The following is a 16,412-nucleotide window of genomic DNA, read 5'->3' on the forward strand; positions in this document are numbered from 1 at the left end:
ACACTGGGTTCCTGGGAGAACTATGGGCTTGAGCTTGTGAGCATGAACCAGATACCTCCTTATCACAGGTGCCCTCAATAGTAGCTATGGTCCTGTCCGCCTCCAGCACCAAGGGGCCTTGCCTCAGTGTGGTTTGGTCTCTTCAAGGACTTGCATCTTGTGACATTTGTCACTCTGAATCAGTTCTGGCTGTTACTCTAATCAGCTGCAGGGTCTCCAGGGCTGTTTGTCCTTCCCCTTCCATAATACGTAGAGCCTAACATCGTATTTAATCCTGTGGTTGAGCAGCATATGCTAATGCAAGGACCACACTCTTAATGTTGACCTATCAGGCTTTATCTGTCCACCCCACCCTCCCCTAACCCAGGGCTCATGACCAATAGGGTAGACTTTCAGCTCAACCAGCTCAAAGAGTCAGCCTCTGATAGGCACATAGATGACAATGTGGCCTGTACTGCTTCTTGAGAAGGTGACGGATTTCTGCCTTGGCTTGCTTGAGGATGGGGGTATGTTTTATGTGCCTTGGCTTGCTTGGGGGTGGGGTGTATTTCCAACTGCATATCCTTGGCCCTCTGGGCCAAAGCCTTTAGTGCCACCTTCCATGTGAATCAGGGTAGACCCTATGTCCACATGGCTGCAGTTCAGGAGCACACTGAGCAAAGCATAATTGTTACAAGAGTTGGGAATCGGCGGGTAGCAAAGATCACAACATTCACAATGTCGTCTTCAGTCCTATTTCCTGCCAGTGTAGAGACTCTGACATGAGACCTGCATTCTTCCAGCCACTTGAACAGGAAGTCCATGCACAAGGCTAAAGATTTGGAAACCGTGTGGCCAAGAGACCTAGGTTAGAAGAAATTTTGAACCATGTAAATCTATTTCTTAGTTGTTGTTTTTTTACATGCCTCATAGTGGATAGAATAAATCAAGCCTTTAAGAAAGTGTATGCTTTAAAATTAGATACCATTTAAAACTGAAACAAAAAGAAAATGAAATGTATCTCTTCTATACCTTAGTTATTTCTTTCTTCTGGCTTGGGTCATCTAGCACTTCACCTGCTAAAATAAACATTGAAAATAAGCAGTAAGTAAAACTGAAACTAGTTTTAAACATGTAATTTTAGAGGATAAACTTAGTGTTTTGTTTTGCTTTAGTTTGGGGTTTTTGTTTTTTTTTATACTATGGAGAGATTAATATAATTACATCATTTCCCCTTCCCTTTCCTGCCTCCCATCCTTCCCGAATGTTCCATCTACTTCAAATTAATGGCCTCTTTTCCATTAATATATACATATATATTAATATATGTGTATTATATATATATCATATATTATATTATATAAGCTTTTGGATGTGTAACCTTTACTAGAGGATAGTATACTTGCAAGAGGCTGCACCCATAAAGAAAATGGACTATCCCTCCCTCTGCCAATAGCTTCTTAGCTGAGACTGTGACTTTGTACCCATCTCTCCCCGTCCCCCACACACTGGCATTTTGTATGGCATTTTGTATGAAACTGTGCAGGTTATATATATATTCAGTGCCAATTAGTGTACTCTTTCCTGAAGCACTATTACTAGATAGAATATAAATTCAAATACTGCCACGATATGTATAGCCCTATAAATTACTATTAATTAGAGGGGTGCTTATGCTTAAGATAAAAGTAAATAAGTAGACATTAAAAAATAAAAATGGTGAGATATGTGGCCCCAGCTTAGCGCATCGATCAACCCCCATCAGAGAAACATTGTTCTGCAGTAGAGGTGGTTAACACAGACCCACAACTGATTAAGGAACAGAGAATACAAAGCTGTTGAATGCTAAACGGAGCATGTATATCACATCCCATCCCTCCAAGGCTCAGGGATCATGTCAGATAAGGGGATAGAAAGACTCTAAGAGTCGTAAGAAGTGGGTGACCTCAAAGAAACTGTTCTCTGAATACAGAAAGGCACATATTACAGCAGTTGAGACACCATGCATAAGACCTGTACAGTCTCAGGCTGTGCAAAATGCCAGTGTGTGGGGGATGGGGAGGGATGGGCACAAAGTCACAGTCCCAGCTAAGAAGCTATTGGCAGAGAGAGGGAGAGTCCATTTTCTTTATGGGTGCAGTCTCTTGTAAGTATCCTATCCTCTAGTAAAGGTCACACATCCAAAAGCATATGGGCAGCATAAGCTACACTTGACAGGCAAAGATGGAGGGAGGACACCAAACAGGTGGGCAGGGAAGCTGACATGAATCTAGGAGGAGTCAGAGGAGAGGATGTACATTATCAAAATGCAGTGCACAAAATTCCTAAAGACAAATGAGCAAACAAAATCAAGACAGGCACCACCAGGTGATAGTGCTTCCCATAAGAGCCATAGACTAACAAAACCGTCAGTGCTTGAGATGGAGAGGTGGCTCAGCGGTTGAAAGCACTGACAGCTCTTCCAGAGATCCTGAGCTCAATTCCCTGACACATGGTGGCTCACAAGCATCTGTAATGGGATCTGATGATCTCTTCTGGTATGTCTGAAGACAGCTACAGTGTACTCATATACATAAAATAAATAAATAATTCGAAAGAAAGAAAGAAGGAAAGAAAGGAAGGAAGGAAGGAAGGAAGGAAGGAAGGAAGNAAAGAAAGAAAGAAAGAAAGAAAGAAAGAAAGAAAGAAAGAAAGAAAGAAAGAAAGAAAGAAAGAAAGAAAGAAAGAAAGAAAGAAAGAACCCAGTACCTCCCATGGGAAACCTCCTTTTGATCTGGTGGTCAGGGTGAGTCCAAGAGAATAGTAAGACAATAGATTGACATTGCCCTTGGTTACCTCCTAGAACATGAAAGCAAACCCCTACTTGCTGAAGATATGTCAGACAGTGGAACTGATCTGGAAACCTCCTCCTTGAGAACTAGCTATAATAATATATGAAGATGCTATGCATGCTGCCAAAGAGGGCACACATTTGTTCTCTGTTGCTGTATGTTGGATGTATATAATCATACTTTGTTTTGCAGGGTGTCACAGTTACAAGATTACCTTGAGTCTTTAAAGAGACTTTGGACTTTCAGCACTACGAGTGCTGAAAATTATAGGAAGTTTTGAAGTTCCATGAAATACATTGTGGATCATGAAATGACCGTAGTGTAGGGAGCAAGGGATGAATGCTGTGGTTTGAGTGTGGCATGTCACTCACAGGCTCCCATGTTTGAACAGCTGTTTCCCAGCTACTGGCACAGTCTGGAAAGGATTTGGAAATCTGGATATTTTTCTAAACTTCCCTTAGTATTTGAAGGGTTGATACTATTGACTAGGATTCCCTTTTTACAGTAGTGAAGTATTTGCATCCACATGAATCAGACAGGATTACTTACAAGCTTGTACCAGTAAGACTTTCATTCAAGTTTTATGGATGAGCTGAAGAGCAGAGTTAGAAGTAGAGGACTATATTATAAGAAGTCAGCATGATGGGAATCTATACCCATGTCTTTTCTTTCACATGTTACAATATTCAACATTTGTTTGTGTTTTTTCTGGAGTGCAGGTCTAAGTTATGAATGCTTTTCATGTGCTGTGCAGGAGGAGTCCTTGAGATTGTAATGAACCTAGCCAACCTCCTAAAATATAAAACTCAGAGTCACATACATGGTCATGGTCCTATCATGACCACAAATGCATTCATTCTAATTAAATGATGGAAAGAAGAGAAAGAACTTTGTCTTTGTATTTACAAGCCCCCCCCCCCAAAGAGAGCCCATTGCAGGGCTAGAGATGAAACAGAAGAAACGTTAAAAGTCTAAGGATGTAATAACTCTGATTACAGAAACAAGATGTAGATAGGTGTTTGGATAGTTTTATGTCAACTTGACACACACTGGAGGCATCTGAGATGAGGGAACATCAACTGAGAAAATGCCTCCATAAGACTGGTCTCTAAGCAAGGCTGTGGGGCATTTTTTAAAATTAGTAATTAATGTGAGAAGGCCCACCAAGTTGTGGGTGGTGCCATCCCTGGGCTGGTGGTCCTGAGTTCTATAAAGTGCTTGCTGAGAAACCATGAAGAGCAAGCCAGTAAGCAGAATCCCTTCATGACCTCTGCATCAGCTCCCACCTCCAGGTTCTGACTTCCTTTGATGATAAGCAGTAATCTTGAAATGTAAGCCAATAAATACTTTCTTCCCTCAGTTGCTTCGGTGATGGTGTTTCATCACAGCCATGGTAAACTAAGTCAATAGGTCAGAGTAAAAAGTCAAAATTTCCCAAAGTCCAGATCTATGACTCAAATCAAGTTAAGCTGTACCCAAAAAAGCACTTCTGAAAAGTATTGTTGTGTGCAAGAAGTATGTTTTATGGGTATAAATATGTTATAAATTATAATGCATATATAAATTGGGACCAAAAGAGGATACTTAACCCTTTCTGTTCCTTTCCTATAGTCTATGAGGAAAATTACTAGCCTTCATATGGTTTTTAAAATATGCAAATTTACAAAGATCTTGAAATCTCTACCTGAAAATATCAAGAAGTTTTCTCCAAAAGTAGCTCACAACAAACATCTAAACAAATGATTATTTGTCCACATGTCTAATAACTTCAGACTGCTTCTTAGAAATCATATCACTGGGTTAAAATGAATCAAATGGATCTCTAAATTTTAAAATATCCCCCAATGTTCAAAATATTTTTACTTACACCACTATTTAGGTCAAGGAAGTATTGTTAAGACTCAAAAAAAAATGTCCATAAATTTTAAGTAATGGTTCTAGCAGGCATGACATGGATGTAAGACACACAAGAAAGCTCAGGCCGGAAGTCACCATGTCCACTACCAAAGAAGGCAGGATAGTTAGGGATACAGGAGAGCTGAGGGCATCATTGTTACATGGGTGGGTGATGATGATGATATTCAACGAGAGGGAGGTCAGCATAGCATAGCGAGTTTTTCAATCCCTTATTTTCCTTCAGAGTCAAATCCTACTTTAAATTATTCGACAAGGTATAAAGTTTCCTTTTCATTAGGAGACAAAAAAAAAAAGTTACCTTCTCTTGGAACTCCTTGGCAAAATGAATGACCTCCATGAATTAAGGTAAGAGATCCAGAGGACTCTCCCAAAGGTCCCACCAGGCCTCCCTGTTTGCTACAGAAGAAATTGTCTACTAGCTAGACAATGCCAGCTTGAGATGGACCAAGAACAAACATGCTTGGATCACCAAATACAAATTATTTATCCATACAGAAGAATCCAAAGGGGAAATTAGTGGTGAAGGTGCCCTAGGAAATGTGCATTTCAGGAAATACTAAATCCTCAAAAACACATATATTGACATTGATCCCAGAGGGAATAGAGGAGGACGCAAAAGACATTGGCTTAACAAGATAAATCACACTGCTTAGGGCACAACCAGGGAATTTGGCCTCCAGAGCAGTTACAGAACAAATCCACAGAACAGGGTATCAAAGGGAACAGTCTACCATGGATGGCAACAGATGCTAAGTTTCATCAGATTCTTTCAAATGTGTGCAATAACTAGTTTATGGGTGTCCATTATCTGTCAAGTATCATAGCAATGCTTAACAAGAAAGCCATGATGGTTTGGTAAGGGGGGTAAAGGGATATTAGTTTTGAATGATTTATTTATTTATTTATTTATTTATTTATTTATTTATTTATTTGGTATCATTAAGAGAAACTATTCCCTTACCGTAGACTCTTCCATTAATGGAACATTTTTTAAAAGTCATGATGTTTTGGGTGAGAGTTCCTGTTTTGTCAGAGAAGATATATTCGATCTGGCCCAGCTCCTCATTGAGAGTGGTCGTCCGGGCTTCAGCAGGCATTGCTTTCGAAGCATAATACATCTTCCGGTCCCAGTTTATGAAATAACTGTGCCCCAGACGAATTACTTCCACACTGTGGTCCATTAACATGAGAGAGAAGAAGAAGAAAGGACAGAGAGAACCTGTCAATACATGAACACACAAAGCTTTGCCAAAATCCTCAAGACTTTTAAAAACAAAAATATATAAGTGCTTTGTCTTTAGGTCCTAGCAATCTTCAGAAATACCTCCGCTGAAAATCTGCCCATAAACCTTGGTGCCCGAGGTATTTCCTTTCAGCATCATAAAGTGATACGGATGGCTCATCAGAAAGCCTCGGGCAAGGGCCTGAGGTTCTCTCTATTAAACAAGCCCAGTGGAGTGTTTTCTGTGGCATGTTCACTTGAAACTCCATCTGCATCGCAGAGTAAATGGACCCTTACTGAAGATATTTGGCATATATCTAGTTGGAAGATATTTGGTATATATCTAGTTGGAAGATATTTGGCATATATCTAGTTGGAAGAAATGTGTCCTGAGACATTGATCTGGTTTTACTTTCAAAAGAAGTCAGCAATAAGTCTCCACTAAGCAGTAAACAAACCGTGATCAATCTTGGCTAAAAACAGTTTGTCACTGTCCATCTACTAGGAAGAGTGCAGTCTTTGTGCAGTAATGGCTTATATATTCAAACTCCAGAAAGGGGAAGTCTGTGGCCAAGGGACTAAATCCAAATGTCTGTCATCTATGATGCCAAATGGGGTGCCCAAAAGATTATTGCAATGTGAGGTATCAGTTTTCATAGAAAATTTATTAAGGGATTTTCTTGGGCTTGTATTGTATTAACTGCTTGCAAAAAAACTGTATTTCATAAAATTAAGGGCAGCCTCAATGATAAGGATATGTTTTTTTCCAGAAATTCCATTTTAAAAGTATTATATTGTAACATAATTCAGTTTTGCTTTATTTTTATATAGTTCCATACCACAGCTGGACAGATTTGTTCCTGGACATTATGTTTGTTATTGATAGACTAGGTTTTTAAATTATTGCTGATCTAAAAAAAAAGCTTTAAAGTGTGTGTGTGTGTGTGTGTGTGTGTGTGTCTCACATTATCATATACTTAGCTGAATTCTATCAGGGGTGTATATCATTTTGGATGCCTAGGTTTATAATCACTTGTGTGCATTATTTTTTCCTGAATAGGTTTGTTTTGGTTTGAATTAGTCCTGTCTCTGCTCATTGAATTTCAATTCATGTCTTTGTATATTAATAAGAGCATAACATAAAATTGCACCAATAACAGCACTAAGCTACAGTTTATTTCTGATCTGAGTAGGATTTCTTATCTTTACAGGAAGAGGGCTAGATGGTGTGTGAGAATTCTGAATGCTGGGCATCTAGTTCTAAAAGCTGGGCACAATACTTCCCTCTCAGAGTAATATGAGGCCAGGTCATCTCTGAGTTTCTCCTAAACTAAAATCACACAATGACTACATAAAACCATATGAGTAAAAGATGAATAGATCTTAATTCTGCATGTGTTTATATACTTTAATGTGTGTTTTACTTTTCTGCCCCTCTCCCTGCATCCCTAACTAGCCACTCTGACTCAGGTTTTTGCAGAGTAGCTTACTGTATCCTTATTCCTTTACATGGGGAGGTGTTAGGACTAATAACAGTTCAGGTTCATCACCCAACCTGTCCTAAACAGGCAGACCGTGACAAGTGAGTAGGTTCTGGCCCTCTAGTCTCTAATTTCACCAATTAGGAAATTATGGCTTGCAAGATTAAGTGACTAACCCAACTCACACACACACACACACACACACACACACACACACACACACACACACATTGGCCCTGAGTTATAACCAGAATCCCAGTGCAAACCTGGCCTTCACTATGGTATTACACAATAATCTCCCCTTACTGAAGGTTCACTTCCTATAGTTTCAGTTACCCACAATTAACTGTATCCAAAACATATTTGATGGAAAATTCCAAAATTAAACAATTTTTGCTTTAAGTTGTGTAGTGTTCCCAAAGGGTGAACTGTTACCCCATCCTAACCTGCTCTGCCTGGACCTACCACACCTGAGATGTGATAGACCCTTGGCTGATATATCCCTCAGCATACACTATCCACATAGCAGCCATCTTAGCTACCAGATCTATTAGTAGGGCACTGCAGTGTCTGTGTCCAGGTAATGTTATCACAATGCTTAAGTTATCCACCACACTTCGTCCTATCCTTCTGACATTATATCATCATATATCAAAGCAGGGTATACTGGCTGGTTTTGTGTCAACTTGACACAAGCTGGAGTTATCACAGAGAAAGGAGCTTCAGTTGAGGAAATGTCTCCATGAGATCCAACTGTAAGGCATTTTCTCAATTAGTGATCAAGTGGGGAAGACCCATTGTGGGTGGTGCCATCCCTGGGCTGGTAGGTAGTCTTGGGTTCTATAAAAAAGCAAGTTGTGCAAGCCAGAGGACGCAAGCCAGTAAAGAACATCCCTCCATAGCCTCTGCATCAGCTCCTGCTTCCTGACCTGCTTGAGTTCCAGTCCTGACTTCCTTTGATGATGAACAGCAGTGTGGAAATGTAAGCTAAATAAACCCTTTCCTCCCCAACTTGCTTCTTGGTCATAATGTTTGTGCAGGAATAGAAACCCTGACTAAGACACAAGGGTACACACAGAACAATGTAATACCTTGAAACAAGAAAGCCATGTTATATAACTTTTACTGTACTATGCGATTATAATTTTTACATTTGTTCACTTTATTGTTAATCTATTACTGTGCCTGATTTGTAAGTTAAACTTCATTATAAATATTTATGCATAAAACAGGAGAAATAGACATGTAATGTTCAGTATGACCAGCAGTCCTGAGCATCTCCTGAGGATCCTGGAAGACATATTGGCCCTGAAATGAGTGGCCACTCTGCAAAAATCACTCAAAGCTTTGAATTGTCTGCAAACCTGGTAGCTCCTTGTAAATTCAAAGCAGTTTTGTAGCAGTTTTTTTTTATTCTCCCATGATGCACTACAAGCCAATAGAAATCTGCAAAATGCATTTACGTTCCTGAGCCTTAAAATAGCCTATAAAGAAGATAGATCTCCTTTTTGCTTAGAAAGAGAGGGTTTAGGGGAGTGGCCGTACTACATGCAGCCCTTTCTTTCACACACACACACACAAAGAGACATACACAGGCACACACACACATGCACACACACACATAGAGAGACATACACATACACACACACGCACACGCACACACACACACACACACACACACACACAACCTGTGGCTGAATCTTTCTAAGCGCATAAACACACTGACAGCATGGAAATATAAGAATAAATGTCTCTGCTCACCTGGAACTGTTAACTGTTCAAAGCGAATCATGACTTTCAACCATATGGCATTAGTTTATGTATTGTACCTTATCCAAAAGCCTAATGGGGGGTTGGAGGGCTTCAGTCTTCATCATAGACACACCTGTTCCTGTATCAGAGTGTTTGAGCACTTAGGACCAAACAGCCTGAAATTTCTTGAAATGCTTTCCCCTCGAGTTGAGATTGATATCAGTAATTCAGCGAGAGGAAAACCCCAGCTTTTTATCCTCACTGGTCCCAAATCACACAGTTTAGAGCCAGGGGAGAAACAAGGTGCAAATATCAGGCAGTGCAGATTTAGATCTTCATTTTGATCTAATGAGAATCTATGTAATCCTGAATGAATCAACTCCCCATTTCAGCAAGAGCTACTTCAGAAGATTTGGGGGATACATAAGTAAGATAAAGTGTGTTTAGTGGCTCATGCAAGACATTAAAAAAGAAAGGAAACATAACCATCTATGGAATGTGGCAAGTCCTCATATTCATGTCATATAGAATGGCAGAGAGCGATTTTGAAATCATAAAAAGCAATGCAAAAAAGACTAGTTTTAAGCAATGAAGTGCTGTACTGAGATCAGATATAAATGATTAATGTACACATAGATCAAAGGTGGGTGCTATTTTTTGAATAGAAAGGAATCCAGAAATCAACAAAGTTGATCATGGCTTTTCTGGCAAAGAATGGCATTTATTGCAGGCTTTATATCAGGATTCAAGCATAAGAGACTCTCAGTACTGAAGATGAGCCAGTAGAATACAGATTACACCAAGTCCAGACTGCCCACAGCTCCAGACCGCCCGGAGCAATCTGTGGTGTTGTGGCCACATGCCCCTACTTCAAGTCAATTTCCCACAACTTGACATTTCAGTTTCCTTACCACTATCCAAAACAAGAGTAAATTTTGTTCATTAACTTTCTTTGTTTCACTGTGGCTTAGTTTTTGGAAAGAGAAAAGAGAAGTTAGTCATAATTAGAGGAGAGTCAGGGCTGGTGGCTTTGTATATTGTTAGTATTGATGGCAAGCATAAAAAAAAAAAAAAAAAAAACCAGCCAAGCCTGTCCTCACTCCAGGATCTCAGGGACTGACTCAGTCTTGGTAGGATTGGAATAGAGAATGTCTCAGGTAGACTTACCTAAACCTTGTGGAGCACACTCTGTCACACACATACATGTATGAAGAAAGGGACATGGGTAGAGAGAGAAGAAAACATACTTATGTTTGGAGAAAGAGAACACACAGAAAGAACAAATATTCACTCACAGAAAGGGAAAGAGAACACACACACACAAAGTTGAAGGTTGATACAGACAATGACAGACCATTTTAATATCACTCTGTAAAACTAGATCTAGAAACTATACACCAGAATAGTGGGAATTAAGAACCATAGTTACCTACAATAGCCAGGTACTATCACCTACCTTACTTTGGGTCCTTTCTGTATTTATTTATGATGCTGCCAAAAATAAGGAGACTACTACTCATTAAACTTTAGAGTATGCCAGACATTCATTGAGTCCTCAGATTATCCTATGAGACAGGACTTATATTTTGCCCACTTTTTAAAGTGAAGAAGCTTAAGAAGTTAATGGTGAGGTGATTTTCCCAATGTTACAGGAGTAGTGAGTGGTAGGACAGCACCTGCATCCAGGTATCTGAGGCAGACCAATGGCTGGAAGGCCACATCTCAAGACATCCTGGGTTTTTTTTTTCCTTCCCTTAGACCAACTCAATTTTACTGACCATATTCCATGAGTTTATAGTGCAGTTTATATGTTCCAAAGAAACACATCCCTAAGAAACCATACTAATCAAGAAGAAAATAAAATGCATTTGTTATGATACAAAAATGTACACATTAAACAGCATTGAAGAGCCCAGTTGCCTTATTGCTAACAGATTTAGCCGATCACACTCAGGGTGAGCGATGAAATGACGTCATCCCAGTGCAAACCACAGCTCACCTCACATATAATGAAATGGGCACCAGCGTGTTGAGAATGATGACATATGACCAGAATGTTAAGAATCCAGAGAACAAGAAGCTCCTCTCGCCTTCTCTCCAGAAGAGGGGAGTTCTGAACTGGTCCCCAACTTCACTCTCCATGATTGAACTTCCTACTGCAAGAATAATTCCCAAGCATACCAGAAACCCAAAAATCTGAAATAAAAATAAAAGTATAGAAATTTGGTTAAGGTTAACATGAATCCCAAGTTAGTCACGTCAATACAATCTAACTACAAGTCCATTTCCCATCCGAAATTGTCGTTTGAAAATCAAGTTATACAAACCCTTTCTTACTTACAACCAGGCATATGAATAAAAGTTAGCATTTTATGACCTAGGTATGGCCAGATATCTCACATATACCTCTCACTTGATTCTCTCACTAACTCTCTCTAAGGCAGATGCAACCATTATCCGCAGATTTAAAACAAAATAAAAGGGTAAACACAGAAAAGACCATGTCATAGGCTGACCCTGTCACCCAGTTATCGTCATACCCTTACTCTGTGACAAATCACATACTTCAACGCTTGAAGTCAGAAGACTATGAGACCTCAGTGCCCTGGAAAGCCCAGTTTACATCTGTGATCCAGCTACAATGTACTGTAATGGTTCACCATAGTTGACAGTTTGATGGACTTTAGAATCACCATGGAAACAAGCTTCTGGCCAAGTCTGTAAGGGATTGTCTAGACTGGATTAACTGAAGTGGGAAGACCCACCTACAGGGGGCAGCAACACCCCAGCAGGTGTTCCCAGAGTATTTAAAGGAGAAAGCCACCTGAGCAGCATCCATCTCTCTCAGGTTCCTTACTGTGGGTGCAATGCGATCAGCTGCCTCCTGCTCCTGCAGCTATGCAGTCACTGCCAGGACTGACTACATCCCCAGAACTGTATAACAAACCAAATTCTTCTTCCTTTAAATTGTTTTTGTTGGGCATTTGACAACAGCAACATGATAAGCCACTAGTACACTGACTGATGCTTCCCTTCACCATCTCTGCCTGTCAGAATTCTTAGCTGTAGACCTGTCTGCAAATCCTTACATAAGGACAGAAAGGGCTGGGGGGGGGGGAAGGAGGGTGAGCCAAAACATCTCATGATGTAGTTACTTTGTTTTTTGAAATACTTGAAATAAGTGGGAGGCAAGGTGAAAATGTGTACCAGATTTTAACAGCACCATCTCTACCAGAATTAGAAAAGCAAACATTTTGGAAGTACATCAGAGAGACAATGAAGTCATCAGTACCGAGTCCAAACCCACAGCGACCCAGATGAGGGACTCAAAGGCAGTGTCTTGGGAACGAATTTGTGGTGACTTGTTCTGCTTCTGTATCAGGAGCTCACACAAGCCACTCTGGAGACAGAAAAGGCTCTACAGAGTAGGAATGTGTACATTTTTTCTCCAAGCAAGACTTCCTGATATCTAGAACTATTTGCTTCTTCACTTTCATAAATGAAGTAGGAGAATATGAAGAGGAAGTTGAAAAACAACCTTACTGAAGGTTATTAGAAAAACTAGGTATAAGAGAAAACTTGAACCATGTGTCTCCCATACACTATCAATTTGTATGTATATCATAGTGTCTTCTTCTTTTAATAGTTAGTGCTACAAATTAATTGAATGGAATTACTTTAAACCACTAAAATTAATGATGTTTGGCATTAAATGCCCTACTTAAAAGTCCTTAGGGGATCATCTTATTTACTACCACAAAAAACCAAGGGTGCCACCAGTGACTTTATGCTATGATTGACAGATGATAGATGATAGGTAACAGGCAAACAGATAAAATACATACATACATAATACATACATACATACATACATACATACATACATAGACAGAGAGACAGACAGACAGACAGATTGACAGATAAGACAGGCAGATAGAGCCGGGTGTGGTGGCGCACGCCTTTAATCCCAGCACTCGGGAGGCAGAGGCAGGCGGATTTCTGAGTTCGAGGCCAGCCTGGTCTACAAAGTGAGTTCCAGGACAGCCAGGGCTATACAGAGAAACCCTGTCTCGAAAAACCAAAAAAAAAAAAAAAAAAAAAAAAGACAGGCAGATAGACAAATATGCTATTCTCACCAAGAGAACTAGAGTACTAGTCAACCTGTCAGTGATCCACTCATATCTCTAACATACTCACCAACCTGTCAGTGATTTAGCCATAGCACTAGACTATGCATCAACCTGTCATGGACTCACCCATAGTCATAGAGTACTTGTCAACCTCTTAATGATTCGTCCACAGCACAAAAGTACTCATTGCCCTGACAGAAACTTACCCACAGGACTAGGGTATTCATCAGTCTGTCAATGCTTGTCCTTTTAAACTTTGTCTTACCACTGTTCTGCATTAGTTTAGTGTCTGGACCTGTAAAAGAGTAACATTTCTGAAACAAAATCAATCTAATGGCAGGAATCAATACATATCTCCCAATAATAACTATTAATGTTATAAATTGCCCCAATCAAAAGGCACAGGCTAGTATACTTGCTCAAAAAGAAGGAAAGATCTACTTGCTACCTTCTAGAAACACACCTGACCACAAAGGGCAGAAGCTACATTAGGTTTAAAGAATGGAAAATGTATTCCAGTCAAAAGGAACCTATAAAAAACAACCAGTTGTTACTGCTCTAATGTCTGACAAAATAAAATTTAAACCCAAACTAGAGAGCAGACATAAAGTCACTTCATATTGAAACCACACAGTTAGGACACTTGATCTTTGACAAAGATGCCAAAATATATACAGTGGAAAAAGAAAGCATCTTCAATAAATGGTGCTGGTCTAACTGGCTGTCTGTATGGAGAAAAATGAAAATAGAACCATATTTGTCACCTTTCAAAAGCTCAAGTCCAATTGAATGAAGGACCTCAACATAAAACCGGATATACTGAATCTAATAGAAGAGAAAGTGGGAAAGAGTCTTGAACTCATTGGGATCATGGGAAATTTCCTAAACAGAACTCCAATGGTTCATGCTCTAAGATCAAAAATTGATAAATGGGACCTCATGAAACTGGAAAGCTTCTGTAAGGCAAAGGACACAGTCAATAAGACAAATCAGCAACCTACAGATTGGGAAAAAAAAAAAACTTCACTAACGCCACATCTGATAAAGGACTAATATTCAAAATATATAAAGAACTCAAGAAGCTAACCACCAAAAAAAAAAAAATCAAACAACCCAATAAAAAAATGGGATATAGAACTAAACCGAGAATTCACAAAAGAGGAAACTAGAATGACTGAGAACTACCTAAAGAAATGTTTAGAATCCTTAGTGATCAGAGAAATGCAAATCAAAACAACCCTGAGATTCCACCTTACACCAATCAGAATAGCTAAGATCAAAAACTCAGTGGTGACAGCACATGTTGGCAAGAATGTGGAGAAAGAGGAACACTCTTCCTTTGCTGGTAGGATTGCAAACTGGTACAACCACTCTGGAAATCAATCTGGAGGTTCCTCAGATAATTGAAAATAGATCTACCTGAAGACCCAGCAATACCACTCTTGGGAATATACCCAAAAGATGCCCCATCATTCCATAAGGGCACATGTTCCACTGTGTTCATAGCAGCCTTATTTGTGATAGCCAGAAGCAGGAAACAACCAGATGTCCCACACCAGAAGAATGGATACAGAAAATGTGGTTCATTTTCACAATGGAATACTACTTGCTATTAAGAATGAGGACATCTTTAGCTTTGCAGGCAAATGGATGGAACTGGAAAATATCATCCTGAGTGAGGTAATTCATACCCAAAAGGACATGCATGGTATGTACTCACTAATAAGTGGTTATTATCCCAAAAAAAAGTACAGAATACACAAGATACAATCCACAGAACTCAAAAAGATCAACAAGCTGAAAGGCCCAAGTGAGGACATCTCAATCCCACTTGGGAGGGAAAAGAAAGAAATCACAAGTGGGGAAGGAGGGGCCTGGGAGGGAAAGTGGATGGGAGTGGTGGGAGGGAGAGGGGAACCTGATCTGTTATTGGGTGAGGGAAAAGGACTGAAACCCTGAGGGACAGCAGAAAGAATGGAAATATGGAGATAGGAGGTTGGGGGGCCCCTCCGGAATGCAACAGAGACCTGGGAGGTGAGAGACTCTCAGGACTCAATGGGAGGGACCTTAGATGAAATGCCAGACAGTAGGGAGATGGAATTTATAGAGCCCACCTCCAGCAGGAAGACAGAGCATCAAGTGAGAGAGGGGGTTGCCATCCCACAGTCAAAACTTTGACCCATAATTGTTCTTTTCTGGAAGAACTGCAGGGATGGAAATAGAGATGAGCCTGAGAAAAAGAAGGTCCAGTGACAGGCCCAAAGTGGGATCCAGGTCAAGGGGAGGTCCCAAGGCCTGACACTGTTACTGAGGCTATGGAGTGCTCACAAAAAGGGACCTATCATGACCATACTCCAGAAGACCCAACAAGCTGCTGAAAGAGTCAGATGCAGATATTTGCACTCAACCAATGAACAGAAGCTGCTGATCCCTGTGGTTGAATTAGGGAAGGCTGAAAGAAGCTGAGTGGGAGGACAGTCCTGTAGGAGGACCAGCAGTCTCAATTATCCTGGACCCCAGAGATCTCTCAAACACAGGACCACCAACCAAGCAGCATACACCAGCTGATATGAGACTCCCAACACACATACAATAGAGGACTGCCAGGTCTGGGTTCAGAGAAGATGCACCTAACCCTCAAGAGACAGGGAGTTTAGAGGTCTGGTAGGGTGGGGGCTGGGGGGGGGGTAGAGACATTCTTGTGGAGATGGGGTGAGTAATAAAATCTGGAGTGTAAAATAAATAAATAAATAAATAAATAAATAAATAAATAAACGGCAAAAATGTCTGGTACCCTCGCCTCCCTGCATCTGCTCTGTCCTGAATACTAGTCAGCGTTCCCCTGCACCTCCCACCCCAATAGTGCACTCATTTAAAGACCTACTGTCCATTTACAAGCATTACAAATACCATAGGCAATACTCTATGCTCCCCATATATGTATTTTAAATATTAATTATTTATTCTGCCTCTTTTTTTATAGATGAAGGATGTGTGGGGTTTTTTTAATTAGGTATTTATTTCATTTACATTTCCAATGCTATCCCAAAAGTCCCCCACCCACTCCCCCACCCACCCACTCCCACTTCTTGGCCCTGGC

At 40.2% G+C, this 16,412-nt stretch overlaps 1 protein-coding gene across 2 annotated transcripts in view; it reads right to left on the bottom strand.

Annotated features, from left to right (window-relative positions):
- Atp8b4 (ATPase phospholipid transporting 8B4 (putative)) overlaps positions 1-16,412 on the bottom strand; it is a 178,623-nt gene that overhangs the window by 70,252 nt on the left and 91,959 nt on the right. For both annotated transcript variants that reach the window (XM_021156332.2, XM_021156331.2), the window contains exons 11-14: positions 13,519-13,607; positions 11,182-11,378; positions 5,689-5,897; positions 1,012-1,058 (exon numbers count right to left, since the gene is read on the bottom strand). In XM_021156332.2, the coding sequence (XP_021011991.1) occupies positions 1,012-1,058; positions 5,689-5,897; positions 11,182-11,378; positions 13,519-13,607 (542 nt within the window). The remainder of the gene's footprint in view (positions 1-1,011; positions 1,059-5,688; positions 5,898-11,181; positions 11,379-13,518; positions 13,608-16,412) is intronic.

This window comes from Mus caroli, chromosome 2 (assembly GCF_900094665.2).
Source record: "Mus caroli chromosome 2, CAROLI_EIJ_v1.1, whole genome shotgun sequence".
Taxonomy (NCBI): domain Eukaryota; kingdom Metazoa; phylum Chordata; class Mammalia; order Rodentia; family Muridae; genus Mus; species Mus caroli.